Source organism: Delphinapterus leucas, chromosome 14 (assembly GCF_059928025.1).
Source record: "Delphinapterus leucas isolate spDelLeu-1000000601 "Yukka" chromosome 14, BTC_Dleu_Yukka2, whole genome shotgun sequence".
Taxonomy (NCBI): domain Eukaryota; kingdom Metazoa; phylum Chordata; class Mammalia; order Artiodactyla; family Monodontidae; genus Delphinapterus; species Delphinapterus leucas.
The window spans coordinates 61,047,141-61,063,050 of NC_143142.1; the positions used below are offsets into that span (position 1 = coordinate 61,047,141).

The 15,910-nt window shown below is 44.2% G+C and overlaps 1 protein-coding gene across 1 annotated transcript in view; it reads left to right on the top strand.

Moving 5' to 3' along the window:
• The window catches only part of SETBP1 (SET binding protein 1), a 378,300-nt gene that overhangs the window by 261,506 nt on the left and 100,884 nt on the right, over positions 1-15,910 (top strand). The window contains exon 4 of the mRNA XM_022561823.3: positions 1,144-4,603. Coding sequence (XP_022417531.2) covers positions 1,144-4,603 — 3,460 coding nt within the window. The remainder of the gene's footprint in view (positions 1-1,143; positions 4,604-15,910) is intronic.

Consider the following 15,910-nt stretch of genomic DNA (forward strand, 5'->3'; position numbering starts at 1 on the left):
CTATCTGGAACAATGTGAACATATCTATATTAAAAATAGCTTAATATCTCAAAACAGTGTGTTCACTATCCATTCCCTTTGTGAGTTTATAGACGTTGGATATGTTGTGTCTCTAGCACACGTTCTGCCTTTGCTGGCCGAAGAGTTAGTCTAAGGAAGGTGCAAAGTCTGAAGACATTCATGTAGAGCCAATGTAGGGAAAAACACAGCTGACAAAGTCCAATGGAATGATCTTGAATGATAATTATTTTTTTTTCCTGGCACATTTGTCCAGGAAACTTGTTTCCTTTTTTTTTTTTTTTTCTTTTTCCAAGGTTCCTTTTGAGAATATCCACGCGTTTTCTCAAGAGAGTAGTCAGGGCCTAATGTGGGCTTAAGGATGTCTTAGCAGGCTCACTCCCAAACACGCACCACTCCTAGAGTCGGCAGAGATTTGAGGGCTCTTCCATGTTTCTTTGCTTCTTTTCGTTTCTTCTCTATGCCCTTGACTGGCCCACTTTTCCCCACGCAGTCGTCAAACTTCCCCCCCTTAATTCCTCAACTTGTGCTTTTTCTCCTTGTTGCAGTGGTTCCTAATGAGTTGCTTGTTTGAGTGCAGAGATGCTGAACTCCAGGATAAACTCCAAACAGAAATGAACTGCAGTAGGCAGAAGCAAGGGAAAGATGTGTGTTTGAGAAGAAGCTGGGGCAAAAATAAGCTGCAGCTGGAGGTAGGGAAACGCGTGCAGGGAGTCTGGAAGTTCAGATGCTCTCCTGAACTCTGCCACCTTGGGCAGGACTCTTCATGGCTAAAGTTTTAGCGTCTTCATTTGGAAAATAGAAGCATTGGACTGAGGGACCTTTAGGGCCCCTCCTGACTCTAAACAGTTCTTATTCTGAGATTGCATTAAACCAAGATAGGTTAAAGTTCCTGTTATCTAGGGAGAGAAAGACAGCGATTATAGCATCCTTATTAATATTCAAAATCAACACAATGTATTTTTACTAAAGAAATTGAAAAAAACCTTCACAAAGCATTCTGGAACTAAAGGTGTCTGTTTCCAACTTTTGAATAATTAAGCCTTTTGACATTAAATTTTAAATAGTTTCACCATGCTGATCTTTGTTTCTCTCTCTCTCCTTCTCCACTCCACCCACCCTTAGGCTTACGAGCGGCCACAGAAACACTCAGCTCTCCATTATGACCCAGGCCTCCCACAGGACTTCACCGGTGACACCTTAAAACCAAAGCACCAGCAAAAAAGCAGCAGCCAGAGCCACGTGGACTGGTCCACCAACTCTGACAATGGACCTGCCACTCAGAATTGCTTCATCAGTACAGAGTCTGGCAGAGAAACTGCAAGCACCAGCAAGATCCCAGCTCTTGAGCCCCTGGCTTCCTTTGCAAAGGCCCAGGGTAAGAAAGGCAGTGCAGGGAGCACATGGAGTCAGTTGTCCAGCAGCAGCAAAGATCTGCTCTTGGGAGGTGTGGTCCCATCTCCAAGCAACCACAGCTCACCGGCTCCGCCCAGCAGCTCTGCTGAGTGCAGTGGGCTCCAGCCCTTAGTAGATCAAGACGGAGGAGGTGCAAAGGAGCCCCCAGAACCGCCTACTACTATAGGCAGCAAGAAAAAGTCCAGTAAAAAAGATGTGATAAGTCAAACCATACCAAACTCAGACCTAGACTGGGTCAAGAATGCTCAGAAAGCATTTGACAATACAGAAGGGAAACGGGAAGGCTACTCTGCAGATAATGCCCAAGAGGCATCACCAGTCAGGCAGAATGTGAGTTCCGTCAGTAATCCTGAAAATGACTCAAGCCATGTCCGGATTACTATCCCTATCAAGGCACCCTGCCTAGATCCAAGCAGCCATAAGAGGAAAAAGAGACAGTCCATCAAAGCAGTGGTGGAAAAGATCATGCCAGAGAAAGCCCTGGCTTCTGGAATCACTATGAGCAGCGAAGTAGTTAATAGGATACTTTCCAACCCCGAGGGTAATAAGAAAGATCCCCGTGTCCCTAAGTTGGGTAAAATGATAGAGAACGAGTCCCCCTCAGCTGGCCTTGAAACTGGTGGAAATGCTGAGAAGGTTGTCCCTGGAGGTGTAGCTAAGCAGCGGAAGCCACCCACGGTCGTGACACCTCCAACATGCACAGATCACTCTCCAAGAAAGCTGCCAGAAATCCAGCACCCCAAATTCGCTGCAAAACGGAGGTGGACGTGCAGCAAACCAAAACCCACCAGTCTCCTTCGGGAGGCAGTCATGGCCACCTCCGATAAACTGATGGTGGAACCGCCATCTGCTTACCCCATAACCCCATCCAGCCCTCTGTACACCAACACAGACAGTCTTACTGTGATCACGCCGGTAAAAAAGAAGCGGGGACGACCAAAGAAGCAGCCTTTGCTCACGGTTGAGACGATTCATGAGGGGACCTCCACCAGTCCAGTCAGTCCCATCAGCCGGGAATTTCCTGGGACCAAGAAAAGAAAGAGACGACGTAGTTTAGCTAAGTTGGCCCAGTTAGTGCCAGGAGAGGACAAACCCATGAGTGAGATGAAATTTCACAAAAAAGTTGGAAAGCTTGGGGTGTTAGATAAGAAGACCATCAAAACTATCAATAAGATGAAAACACTCAAAAGGAAAAATATCTTGAACCAGATCTTGTCCTGCTCCAGCAGCATTGCGCTGAAGGCCAAAGCTCCCCCAGAGACCAGCCCTGGGGCAGCAGCAATCGAGAGCAAATTGGGCAAGCAGATAAATGTCAGTAAGAGGGGCACCATCTACATTGGCAAGAAGAGGGGCAGGAAGCCAAGGGCAGAGCTGCCACCCCCATCCGAAGAACCCAAAACAGCCATCAAGCACCCGAGGCCAGTTTCTAGCCAGCCGGATGTTCCCGTCGTGCCTTCCAACTTTCAGTCACTTGTGGCGTCTTCACCAGCAGCTATGCACCCACTTTCGACACAGTTAGGTGGGTCCAATGGCAACCTGAGCCCCGCCAGCACTGAAACCAACTTTTCAGAGTTGAAAACTATGCCAAATCTCCAGCCCATCAGTGCTCTTCCAACCAAAACCCAAAAGGGAATCCATAGTGGGACCTGGAAGCTGTCTCCACCCAGGCTGATGGCCAACTCCCCTTCACACCTTTGCGAGATCGGGTCACTCAAGGAGATAACACTGTCCCCTGTGAGCGAGTCCCACAGTGAGGAGACGATCCCGAGTGACAGTGGCATTGGGACAGACAACAACAGCACGTCTGACCAAGCAGAGAAGAGTTCCGAATCCCGACGGAGGTACTCTTTTGATTTCTGCTCCCTGGACAACCCGGAGGCCATCCCATCTGACACCAGCACAAAGAACCGGCATGGCCACCGGCAGAAGCATCTCATCGTGGACAACTTTCTGGCCCACGAAAGCCTCAAGAAGCCAAAGCACAAGAGGAAACGGAAAAGCCTGCAAAACCGTGATGATCTCCAGTTTCTGGCAGACCTGGAAGAGCTCATCACCAAGTTCCAAGTGTTCAGGATCTCTCACCGGAGTTATACTTTTTACCATGAGAATCCATATCCCAGCATTTTTCGGATTAATTTTGATCACTATTACCCGGTGCCATATATCCAGTATGACCCGTTGCTCTATCTTCGTAGGACTTCAGACTTAAAGTCAAAGAAGAAGCGTGGTAGGCCTGCAAAAACCAATGACACCATGACAAAGGTGCCTTTTTTACAAGGGTTCAGCTACCCTATTCCCAGTGGAAGTTACTATGCACCCTATGGAATGCCTTACACATCAATGCCTATGATGAACCTTGGTTATTACAGTCAGTACCCAGCTCCTCTGTACCTGTCGCACACGCTCGGAGCAGCGTCCCCATTCATGAGGCCAACAGTGCCACCACCTCAGTTTCACACAAGCTCCCATGTGAAGATGTCTGGTACGGCTAAGCATAAAGCAAAGCATGGAGTGCACCTGCAGGGGCCCGTGGGCATGGGCCTCGGTGACAGGCAGCCATCCCTGAATCCTCCCAAGGTGGGCAGTGCCGGTCTGTCCAGTGGTCGGCTCCACAAGAGGAAACACAAACACAAGCATAAGCACAAGGAAGACCGGCTCCTGGGGACCCACGACAACCTGAGTGGTCTCTTTGCAGGCAAAGCCACAAGCTTCTCCAGCCACATCCTAAGCGAGCGGCTGAGCAGTGCAGACAAAGAGCTCTCCCTTGTGAGTGAGAAAAACAAGCATAAGGAGAAGCAGAAATACCAGCACAGTGAAGCCGGCCACAAAGCGTCCAAGAACAACTTTGAAGTGGACACCCTGTCTACGCTGTCACTTTCTGATGCCCAGCATTGGACGCAGGCCAAGGACAAAGGTGACTTGAGCAGCGAGCCTGTGGACTCGTGCACAAAACGGTACTCTGGCAATGGCGGGGACGGCAGCAGCGCAAGACCAGAGAGCCTGGATGTGTTCAGTGAGATGAACCCTCCGAACGACAAGTGGGACAGTGATGTGAGTGGGAGTAAAAGGAGGAGCTATGAAGGCTTTGGGACGTACAGGGAAAAGGACATCCAAGCCTTCAAGATGAACCGCAAGGAGAGAAGTTCCTATGACTCCTCCTTATCTCCAGGTAAGGCCGAGTTTTCTTCAAACTTGGACTGTCTTGTTACTTGGTTGCTGGGCACTGCCCTGCAGCAGTCCGCCATCTTTGGCACATTGGGTTCACTAGTTTGCAGAGAGGTAGAAACCAAATGAAAACAGGTCTTGCAAATTTGAGTCTGCTGCACATTTTATGCATTGTTTAATCAGTTATTTTCTGTCTTTCCTCTCTTGGAGCCATTGCCTGAGAACTGTGGGCCCAGAGGCAGCCCCAATAGCTGCCAAGACTACAACCATACCCACTACCTTTATGCTTTTAATTAAAGATGCTATGCCTAAGTCTTCATCTGATCTGATGGTAAATTTGCTAGTTGGGTAAAACCTCTAAAACTCTCTAGGAATACCAACAAGATAAAGTCAAAGTTGGATGGGAATGAGTATCTAGTTTACCTGACATGCTAGCTCTAGAAGTCACACATCCTAGGTTGAAACATCTACAGTAGAGCCATTGGAAGCTGATGGCCAGTGAATCTTGAAGTCTACCTGATAAGGAAGCCACAGATCAAAGCCATGTTGTCCTCTTTTTGGCATTTGATAAGCAGCTCTTGGTAGACCCCTAAAGTGAAGCCCTGACCTGTCATTTCCCTGCATAAAGGTGAGGGTGGGCGGAACCGGACTGAAAGGCACTGTGAGCCTCCTGCCTCTGCTGGAACCTACCGCTGTGTCTCTTTGCATATCCACTGGGGATGGGATTTGCCCACTAATCTCTAAACTGAAGTGCTGGTGACTACTAGGAAGAGCTCATTCCTTGTCAGTTGCTGGGAGAATTTCCTTGCTAACCTGCCCACCCACATAAACCTTCCTTGCCATGGAAGCCTCACACTTCTGCATAATATCCCTTTGTCCATGTCCACACATCACACAGATGATAAAAGACTCCTGTAGAACAGAGTAGTTATTTACTAGGAAAAAGGTAGAAACTCCTTTCTTAGGAGCTGCAGAAGCTAAAAGGATTCCTCGTGCTCTCCCTGCCCCCAAACAGTACAAACCCTCTGGCCAAAACCTGGTTTAAAGGACTGATCACCCCTGATAAGCTTTGGGTGCACTATTTCACCTCTGTTTATGATGTGTATTCCTTGTTTGTCTTCTCCCTTCATGCGGAGTCCATAATTAGTGAAGGTTAAGAGGTCTGTTCATGAGGATTTAGAGACATTTTCTAGGCCAGCAGATTTCGAAAAGAAATATGTTTTGATAATGGCCATTCCGACTGGCTTGAGGTGATACCTCACTGTAGTTTTGATCTGCATTTCTCTAATAATTAGTGATGTTGAGCATCTTTTCATGTGCCTCTTGGCCATCTGTATGTCTTCCCTGGTGAAATGTCTATTTAGGTCCTCCGACAATTTTTTAACTGGATTGTTTGTTTTTTTGATATTGAGCTCCATGAGCTGTTTGTATATTTTGGAGATTAATCTTTTGTCTGTTGTTTCATTTGCAAATATTTTCTCCCATTCTGAGGGTTGTCTTTTTGTCTTGTTTATGGTTTCCTTTCTAGAGGGTTGGGGTAGGGAGGGTGGGAGGGAGGGTCAAGAGGGAGGGGATATGGGGACATGTGTATGCATATGGCTGATTCACTTTGGTGTACAACAGAAACTAACACAGTATTGTGAAGCAATTGTACTCCAATAAAGATCTATTAAGAAAAGGAAGGAAGGAAGGGAGAAAGAAAGAAAGAAAGAGAAGGAAAGAAAGAAAGAAAGAAAGGAAAGAGAGAGAAAGAAAGAAAGAAAGAAAAAGGAAAGAGAGAGAGAGAGAAAGAAAGAAAGAAAGAAAGAAAGATATGATTATGAGTTAGAAGCTACTTAAATATTGCTCCAAATCACCCCCAGCTCTGAGTTGCTGTCATGGTAGATGATCTCCTTGGTTAATGAAGAGACCAATTAGCAGTCATGTTTCCTGTACTTGCTAAGGTGATAAATGGCCCACACTTCATGTCTGCCCAAGTGGATGTGCTCTTCTGGGTTTCCCCATTTCTGACCATCAGACTTTGTTGAAGGTGTTTGTTTTTTTGTGCAAAGCCTAAATTAAGCCCACATGGACAGGAGTTGCTAAAAGATGAAACTTTAACATGAGAAGTACTGTTGCTTTCTCTTTCAGTGTGGTGGAATTTATCCATAGAACCAGAACTATCCATGACAGAAGGCATTCTTATTTCTATTTTCTTGGCATTGTTTAGCTAGAAAACAGTGGTGGTATGTTATTGCTGAGAACCTACAAGCAAGAATCGTAAGTTAACAGACCTGAGAAACAAGGTCTCAGAAGCTAAAACCAGCCATTGTTGCCATTAGGGTTCTCAGCAGTCTTACTGGGACTTCTGCATGTCTGGACCGTATTACAGTTGGGTTCTGGTTGAATTTTGCCAGCTAGGGGTTCATCCGGTCACTGTGTCTCTGAGGGCGGCCACACTCTAGCCATACAAAATTCCTTGTGTTTGCATTCACAAGGTGGTCGTTACTTCATTTAAAATTCTCCCTCCCCTTCCCCAGCTTACTTGTTTTGCAGCCATCCACAGAAAGCTGGATTCAGCCTAGGAATTGAGTACTGCACCCAACTCTGTTATGACCTTAGGCATGGTATCCTATCTCTCTGGGGTACATCTGCCAATCTGTAACTCAAAGAGTTGGGCCAGACCTCTTTTGTATGGCATGTTTCGATTCTTAAAGCCATTTCACATGGATTTCTTATAACATCCTTCCTGCAATCTTAGAAGAGAAATATTTTCATTCCCATTTTATGGATTAGCACACTGAGGCTCAGAGATCAAGTGACCTGTCCAAGTTCAGAAAGCTGTCACTTTTTATTCTAAGCCCAGGGCTTTGCCCACTGCATTGCAACTCAGCTGCATGTCACCCAACTAGTTAAGGCCAAGTCTAGAACACAGGTCCTGGTCCCCAGCCCAGTGTCCCTATATCCCACCACCACCCTTCCTCTCAGAATCCCATCTATCCTCTGATTACATGCTTTCCCCTAGGGCATCTGCACAGTGATTATGTGATAAGTGCAGAAGAGAGTAATTAAGACAAAAAGACATTCCTTTATTCAGTTCCCAACCAATGAAGGAGGATTTCTTATGGCCTAAACTTTTCTAAATATCAGCCTGGAAATATTGATATATACATTGACAGGGTTTCCACTTCTGTCCTTACTGAAATCCAGTTCCCTGAGTTATTTATGCCACTGCTTTGTGCTTATTTTTGTGTTGTGTGAGGTTTTTCTTTTTTTTTCTGAACATTTTCATGAATCTTAATTGTTAGTGGCTTCTGTGTCTATATGAGTTATGCCTACACATCTTGTTGAATATCTTATTGGAACAGACCAGATTCCTTATCATTCCCTTTCCTTCCAAACCTTGGCCTCTCCTTGCCTATATCCTGAATATCCCCTCTATTCCTGAATCCCTAAAGCATCAGGAAAAAAATGTCCTTAGTAGCACTTGGAACCCAATGCATTCACCTTAATATTATACACTCCAAAGAGTGCCAAGACCCATTAAAAGCTGGGAGACAGATAGGATGAGGCTGAGGTTACTGGAGGCATTAAGATCTTTCAGAGTATCTGAGTCAAGGTGTCTGTTCAGCTGGATGGTACTGAAGGTCATGATTAGAAATAAGCATCTTCCCTTCCACACCTTCTCTTCCTCGACCTCTTCCTTCTCCATTCTGGGTTCATTTCCATAGCATCTTAATGTCCAATTTCACATGAGCTAGTCTTCTCCAAAATAGATATGGCATAAATACAGATATCATTCTTTACCCTGTTGAGGACCAGATTTAGGGGTGGAGTGAAAAGAGGACTTTGAGTGCTCCCTCAGATCAGAACTGATGAAAGGCACCATATAAATGGAAGTCATTACCATTATGGAGAGAGGAATTAGAGACACCATTTAGCAATAGCAGCAGTTGCACACTCCATTTCCTCTTTCCTGCTTGGAAAGTCATTCATCCTCCATCCCCCTGCCCCAGCAGATGGTTGCATTGTCTTGTTAGCCCCCTTTCAACATACCTAGATCTAAGAAATTACACAGACTCCTTGCCTTTTTCCTGTATTTCACTCCTTCTGTCCTACTGCTTCTTTGGTTTCAAAAGGCAGTGACTCTTTTGACCTATTTTCTAAATGCACACCATCTGGTAAATCTTCATCTATAAAAATGCTTGCTTGGGGCCAAATAATGGGTAAATAGTGGGAAGGTGTAATCCACAGACTCTCAGAGTTGGGAGAAGCCTTATTGGCCCTCATTTGTGCTGCTCTCCCACCAGGCACCACCATCTCACGCACCCTGACATGCAGCAGATTCCGAGAGAGCAAACCTGTCCAAGGGTGCCAATACATAGAATGATGCTGTATGCTCTCAGAGCCAAGTTCTCATGAGGCGGTGGAAGAGGTCTCTAGTGTGAATGATGTTCTTCCTGTTCCAACCTCTTGGAAACAATCTTTGCATACTTTGACCTAAAATTATGCCAGGAACTCCAGGCATTTTGACCACTGCTGTCCAGGCTCCCATCAGATGTTGGGGAAACAGTGAGAAGTGTAAGTTTATACCTGTTACCTCTTATTCCAATGCCATTCTTAGTCAAGGTTGCCATCCTGAGTCCCCAGTGTCAGGTACTTTCCTCATGATGAATGGATGCTGAGAATTCATTCTTAGCTCACCTCTCAGATATCAGAGTCCTGCCATGTATGTAGCTGGATTCCTTTGAGACTGGCTGACTCCACCTCTCCTTGTGGCTCTGTCTTACCCTATGCCAGCTCCTCTTATCGGCACTGTGGGCATTTTGGGAGGCAGTCTCTGTTGTCACTCACAGGCAGGAAATGGATGCCCAAGCCAAAAATAATACAAAAGTCTCCCCAAAGCAGTCATCCAGATGAGGGAATTAACCACATGGACAAAATGTCATGAAAACCATACAAAAGAAACATGTGTGAGGAAAGTTTTCTAAAACGGAATAGAAGGAAGAAGAGGACTCATGGGAGGAGAAAGTTAAAACCAGGAAAGAAGGAAGAGTAAAAAATGGAAAGTTGATGAAGTGTGGTCTGTTTAACCTTAATCCAAGTTGAATTCTGGGTCATCCTGTAGGAGGAAGTGAAAGATTAATTAGCGAATGGTTGCTGTGTGGTTTAGCAGGATTATGAGTACCTGCCCCAGTCTTGTCTCCTATGCTAACCAGCTGAAAGACCTCTTTATATTTTTGACTCTCAGTTTTCCCAAGTGATACGAGGACAATAAATGTTCTGACCAGACATGATAGTCTAGGATTCTCAAATTTATACAATGGAATTTGAATACACACACACACACCCCTCCCTAGATTGTGCAGTTAAAGAGAAAATGCTGAAGTTATGGCCAAGTTGGCCAATTAATTAGCTATTCAGTGAAGTTTCAAAACAGATTCCTCTGGTCCGTGTCTTAATCTGTGTGACACCCCATTTATCTTTGGCTCAAGTGACTTCACTTAGCCATTTGATCTCACCTTTCCAAAAGGTGGAACCTCATAGGATCCACCAATAAATTAGCTTGTTCTTTGCGCGGGCTAAAACCACAGTTCATCACCTTAGAAACAAATAAGTTAGAGCACTAATATGACCAATTGTATAGGAGCAGATAGAGCAAACTTGCATTTATATTCACGCTCAGAAGTAAAAGAATCTTAATAATGTAATATAAACACATCATTTTGCTTAGGTGTTTGAGCATACTGGAGCTTAGGAAGTTCAAGTGACTCATCCAATGATACATATCTAATTGGTAGAAGAGCTCAGACTGGGAATAGTAACATAAGGCAGGGGGAAAGGGAAAGGAAGAGAGAGAGAGAGAGAGAGAGAGAATAAAAGAAAAAAAAAAACAGAAAGGTGAATTGTGGGAGAGATGTTAAGCTATATGTTTTCTTTTGCTGTGAGCTGTTGTAAAAGGTAAGCCTCTCTTTGACAATAATTTGGCTTCCAGGCTATCTCTGGGGACCCATATTTGGGACTGGAAGTGATCTTTGTGGGCTCTAATGGAAGTCATTTTTTTTTCCTTTCCTGTCTTAACAATTGCACATACTTACTTTATCAAGCCTCCCACAGTTCCTCCTAAGGTTTCCTTTTGGAATTAATCAAATTAAATGTTGTGACCCATAACTTTCTGGCAATGAAAAAAACAAACAAACAAATAAACAGCATCTCTTTTGCTACGCTGAACCAGAAATCCAGCAATCTGCCTTTGGAGCATGAAGCCTCCAGGCCATTTATCTTCCCACAGTTGGCAAACATTCCCTCGTCATGTTGGAAGTTTTTATATATACTTCTGTGGCTTTGGAGAATTATGAAGATTCAGGTGTGGGTGCAGAGAAGTCACAATTTTGACAGACTTGGCTTTGATACAACATGGAACCTTTGTTGGCCAGAGAAATCAGTAAAGCGTGGCTTCCAAAGGCTAGCCTGTCACTCGGCAGAGATAAGGATGGTGCCTTTGAAAGGACCCTCCAGAAAACCATCTCTTCACTCTATAAACAAACAATCAGCAGGACTGAATACTTGTTAGGATTGTGAACTGTGCTTGTGCCAGTATAGCACTTCACACTGAATTCAAGGGGAATTGACAAAAACAAGAGAAAAACTTTTAAAATTATTTATTTAGTGTCTAGTATATGCATGGCTTGGTGAAGTCCTGGGGGAGTCCTTAAGTAACTCAATGCTTTTGCTGTCAAAGAGGTTACAATCCAGAAGGCTCTCCTGTATAATTTAGGGGAGGAAAACGGATGCAACTCATAAGGCAGACTGTAACGGCAATCAGAAAGTCATAGAGAAGAGACTGGGCTGTCAATAGAGGAGGACGTGCTGGGCTGTCCAAGTGAGGGTGAGCCACCGCCACGTTTTCGGTGGGGGTGGAGAGGTGGGACCAGGAAATGCTTCTGTTTGGTAGTTACCATTCAAGATGGGTCTTAAAGGATGGAAGAGTCTTTCGGAGAATGGAGATGGTGAGATGGTGTTGGGAGGGAGTGGAGGCAAGCACAGAGTAGGAAGGAAGCTATGTAAACAAACGTATTTAGGTGGAAATACCCAAGAAACATTTGGGAAATGGTGTTTCGTCTACTTTTATTGAGGTTAGGATCTGTATTTGGGGAATCATGGTAGATAAGGTTGGAAAAGAATGTTGTGCTGGAGTTTAAAGGTTTTTCCCCACACTCTGGGGCTTGTGCTTAATTAAGTAGACAGTGGGCAGCCATTTCATTATGCAGAGGAAAGTCACGAAACGACCAAATTATAATTTGTCTTTTTCCCCTGACTGCTCCCTCCCTCTAGCCTGGGTTGGGCAAACTTATCCCATCTTTGAATTTTTCATATGATATTGTAATTATCCCTTTCTTATTTGAATTGTACCCACTACCCTGCCCTTCCTCCCCCAGACCACCCCCAGATTTATAAGCATCATAAAAGCATCATTACCTACTCAGGTGCTCAAGCAAAAAAATAATAGAGTAATTCCTGACTCATCTCTTTCCCTCTTTAGCTAAAGTCAAAGATTGTTCCAATACGTTGGCCTCAGGCAACTGGAAGAGTGGTGGCACATGAACAGAATTATAGAAATCCAAGAGAGAATCTGGTTGGTGTGTGAGGAGATGAGTTGTTGAGGCAGCAGTTGGCAGCACTGTACAGAGCTAGAGCTAGAGGTTTACCAAAGGGGACAATTGTGGAGAATGAAGGAAAGAGGGTGGACGGGGGGACCCCTGTGGCCCACCTTAAAGAGAGAGGCAGAATAATAGGGGGTCAGGCAGATACAGAGAAGAAATGACAGAAGTGTTGGAGAAGAACCAAGGGCTCAAGGAAGAATGGATTTCAGAAGAATGGGGTAGCCACTAGGGCCCAATCTGCAGAGTTCATAGAAGATGAGGTTAGATGAGAATATGTATGAACATACTGGTGGCTCTGGAGACAACAGACAAGTTAACAGTTACGTATTTAGTGCCTTATATGGTTAAGAGGTGGTGGGCTATGTGCCAAATTCAGATGGCAAAGAGGTGATGAATAAGTGGGTGATGAGAAAACAGGGGCTGCAGGTGCAGCAAGCAAAACTTGGTTGTGGTTCTAGCAGTGCTCCAGCTTCTTAGAAGGCTTTGTTCTGTAGTCAGTCCTTGACGGGAAGTGACACACTCATTCTTAACAGGCCTTCAGTCTAAGGTCCCCCAGTTCGCAGAGCATAAAAACAACGCCAGACCCCTTTATCCTATGTCATTCTGCCTCCCTGCGAAGGCCACATATAGAAAAGGTGAGTATTTAAAAAGAAGTCAGTGATTCCAGGCAGGCTCCACCTTTCCCGTCCCACAGATGCACAGGTGCTTAATTTTTGGTCATGGTAATGGCTGTTTGATAACTTCTGAAAACTCCTCTTTGTGGTGCCATGGGTATTAGCTGTGCTGCTGTGAGTGTGTGGAGGAACTGCTCAGGTTATCACAAGTTCTGGTAAATGGATCTTTTATTGAATGTTTACTGTGTGCAAAGTATTATAGACCAAAGCTTAATAGTTGATCTTTCAGAGGACTTTACTACTTTGTGGAATAAAATATATATGCTGTTTCATAAAGAGCTTACATTCTTCAAAATGATTGGGAGCTCTTTAGTTACTTAACATGTAACATAGTGCCAAGATATAACAAATAGACCAGAATAAACGAAAAGCAAGGAAGGGCCCCTGACCTTAATTTCCTTATACTATACTGCAAAGAGACTTAAGTTAGCATACATAAAACAACCAGAGAATAAATGCAGACCAAGTTTAATCTGTGTGAACTCAGTGGCCAACAATGGGAGCCATAGTGATCCAGGATCAAAAAGGATGACAGTGTTCAGTGAAAAACAAATCCTGGACTTGAACCTTTGAGAGTGGATGCATAGTGATTGAGTGAGGCACCAGATGAGCTAAGACCTGGAGGTGGGTGTATGTGGGGGTTACGGGAAGGCACCTAGCTAGACTGAAGTTAGCAGTTGAGTGGGGATGGACTTTTAAGAGGGTATAGTTGCCATGCAGAGAATGTGGAACTGCATCCCGGAGGGATCGAGGACACACTGGTGTTAAAGGGTGCTGGGCATGAAGGGTGGTGAGCCTGGTGCTAGGTGCTGGGTGAAATGATGAAGTACCAGGAAACATGCCTCCCTCAAAGACTTTGTAAAGCTATCAGGAGACAAGAGGTAGATATATACACATATGGAAAGTAATTAAAATAATGAGAGACTAACCATTAATGACTAGAAATAAACACCCATTCTACAGGAAAAAGGACCCATAAAATAAATTTCAGAGTAGTAAGTTGCATACTATAAAAGCAAGCTGATATGAGTGTTTGCCCTATTACATAAGGACTTAGAACAAGTTGGATTAAAAGGAGGCATTAAGAGGGAGGATCAACAGAGTAGAGCGAGCAAGTCCCAAGAGCTGCCTCTGCTTGGAGTTCCCCATTCTTCTCTGAAGGGATTGGGGAGCTTGAGAAGGTGGGCATGAGTGTGTCGGGTTGGCTCCCATGTTGATGGAGGATCTGAAGACACAGAGAGATAAAAAGCTTTCCCTGAGGCTACATCCCAGTTACCCCTTACCTCTGAACAGGGCATTCTGCTTTTCAAAGCACATTTCCTGACTTTTATTTGATCTTCAGACTCCACTGAGATTTGCAGATAGGTGTTCTTCTCCCACTTGACAGGCAAGGAAATCAAAACCCAGAGGGTTAAAGTGTTTGTCCAATGTCACTGAACCAGTTTTGTGCAGAGAAAGTGCTAGGTTCCAGTTTTTCTGACTTTTCCCATCACCTCCTTTTTTCCCCCACTGTTTTTCCAAAGTCTTTGACAAGGTCAGTAGTATATCTCAGCTTCTGAGTTATCCCTCAAGAACCCTTGCCAGTGGGTTAAATATTCGAGCCCAGAATAAGGAACTAGCTAATAAGCAATTTGATCTCCACTACAGTTAGTTTTTTATATAAAGGGAGCTCTTTGGAGCCAGGGCTGGCCAAGCCCAGGGTGTGAGGCCAATTCTCTGTGCAGAGCCTTCACCTCATCTGGTGAACAGAGACCCTGATGGAGTGTGTCCATTCTGAAAAATCACAAAGGAGATGCAAAGGGAGAGCAAGAATGGTCTTATTCACTAAGTCACAAAACACTAAGCCTAATATTTAAAACTTTGTTATTTTTTAAAGAAAAGTTTGAGGGATTTTACACACCTAGTAGCAAACATACAAAATTTGCATCTTGGGAGTGACATAGGATAAAAATAAAAACAGACCAGAGCAAATCACTAAGGAAACCATGGGTTTAGAGCTACATCTAAAAAGTTTGGTAAAGTGTTAGGAGACTTGGTCCCCTTTTGACCATCCACCAGGAATTGGGATTGGGTAAAAAAAACTATGGTTCTGAAGCAGTTTATCATGTCTTATATTCCATGAAAGACCAGTGGACCAAAGAGGTTTCTCTTACAAGATATACTTCTTTGTGCTGTTGGTTATAGTTTTACTTTATTTATTCTAATCATACAATTTAAAAAGTATCTGAAATGTGTAAGACATAGTACTGGGCAGTATTACAACTACAAATATGTAAGGGACATCTTGTCATCTTTCAGTAGGAGTGACATAGTCCTAAAAGTCTGTCCAAATTTCTCCTAGTTTAGTAATGAACTGCTTTAGCATTAGATATTATTTTTCTCTTTGAGACCCCAACAACAGCAATAAAAATGGCTTCTCCACCCATTGCATAGAGCAAATGAGTATTTGGGAAAACACTTACTGTTTATTTTATCATCTAAAACAAAACCTGTTAGTGAATAAAATTTGGAAAATTTAGAAAAACACGTATAAGAAACATGAAATCACCTACAATCTCACTAAATAGCTATTATGATAAGGTAAATAACACGAGTCCCCAGCTGGTGTTGGTAACTGCTCACCTTGCAACCTGCCTCCCCAGCAGCCCAGGAAACCCAGCCCATGCTCCCCTCCCCCATCATCCCTCTTTCTCCTCTCTTCTCATCGCCACTTCAGCTGCCTGGTCGTTTCAGTTTTCTCTCAAGTCCCTTCCCAGAACTGACCACCATAGTACCATAACCTTTCATTCTGCATTCTGTGTCATTGCCCAAATGGGGGAGTATATTTTTAAAATAAATGCAGCAGCAATTGGGCATGAAAACCATCCAGATTTCCAGACTGTCCTATTTAAGGTCTCCATAAGAGTTCAAGTTCCAGGACAGCAACCGGGCAGGGGACAAATTAGTCACAGCTGAAGACAGTTGCCAGAACTTTTTCCCAAGAGTTGCCGGGTG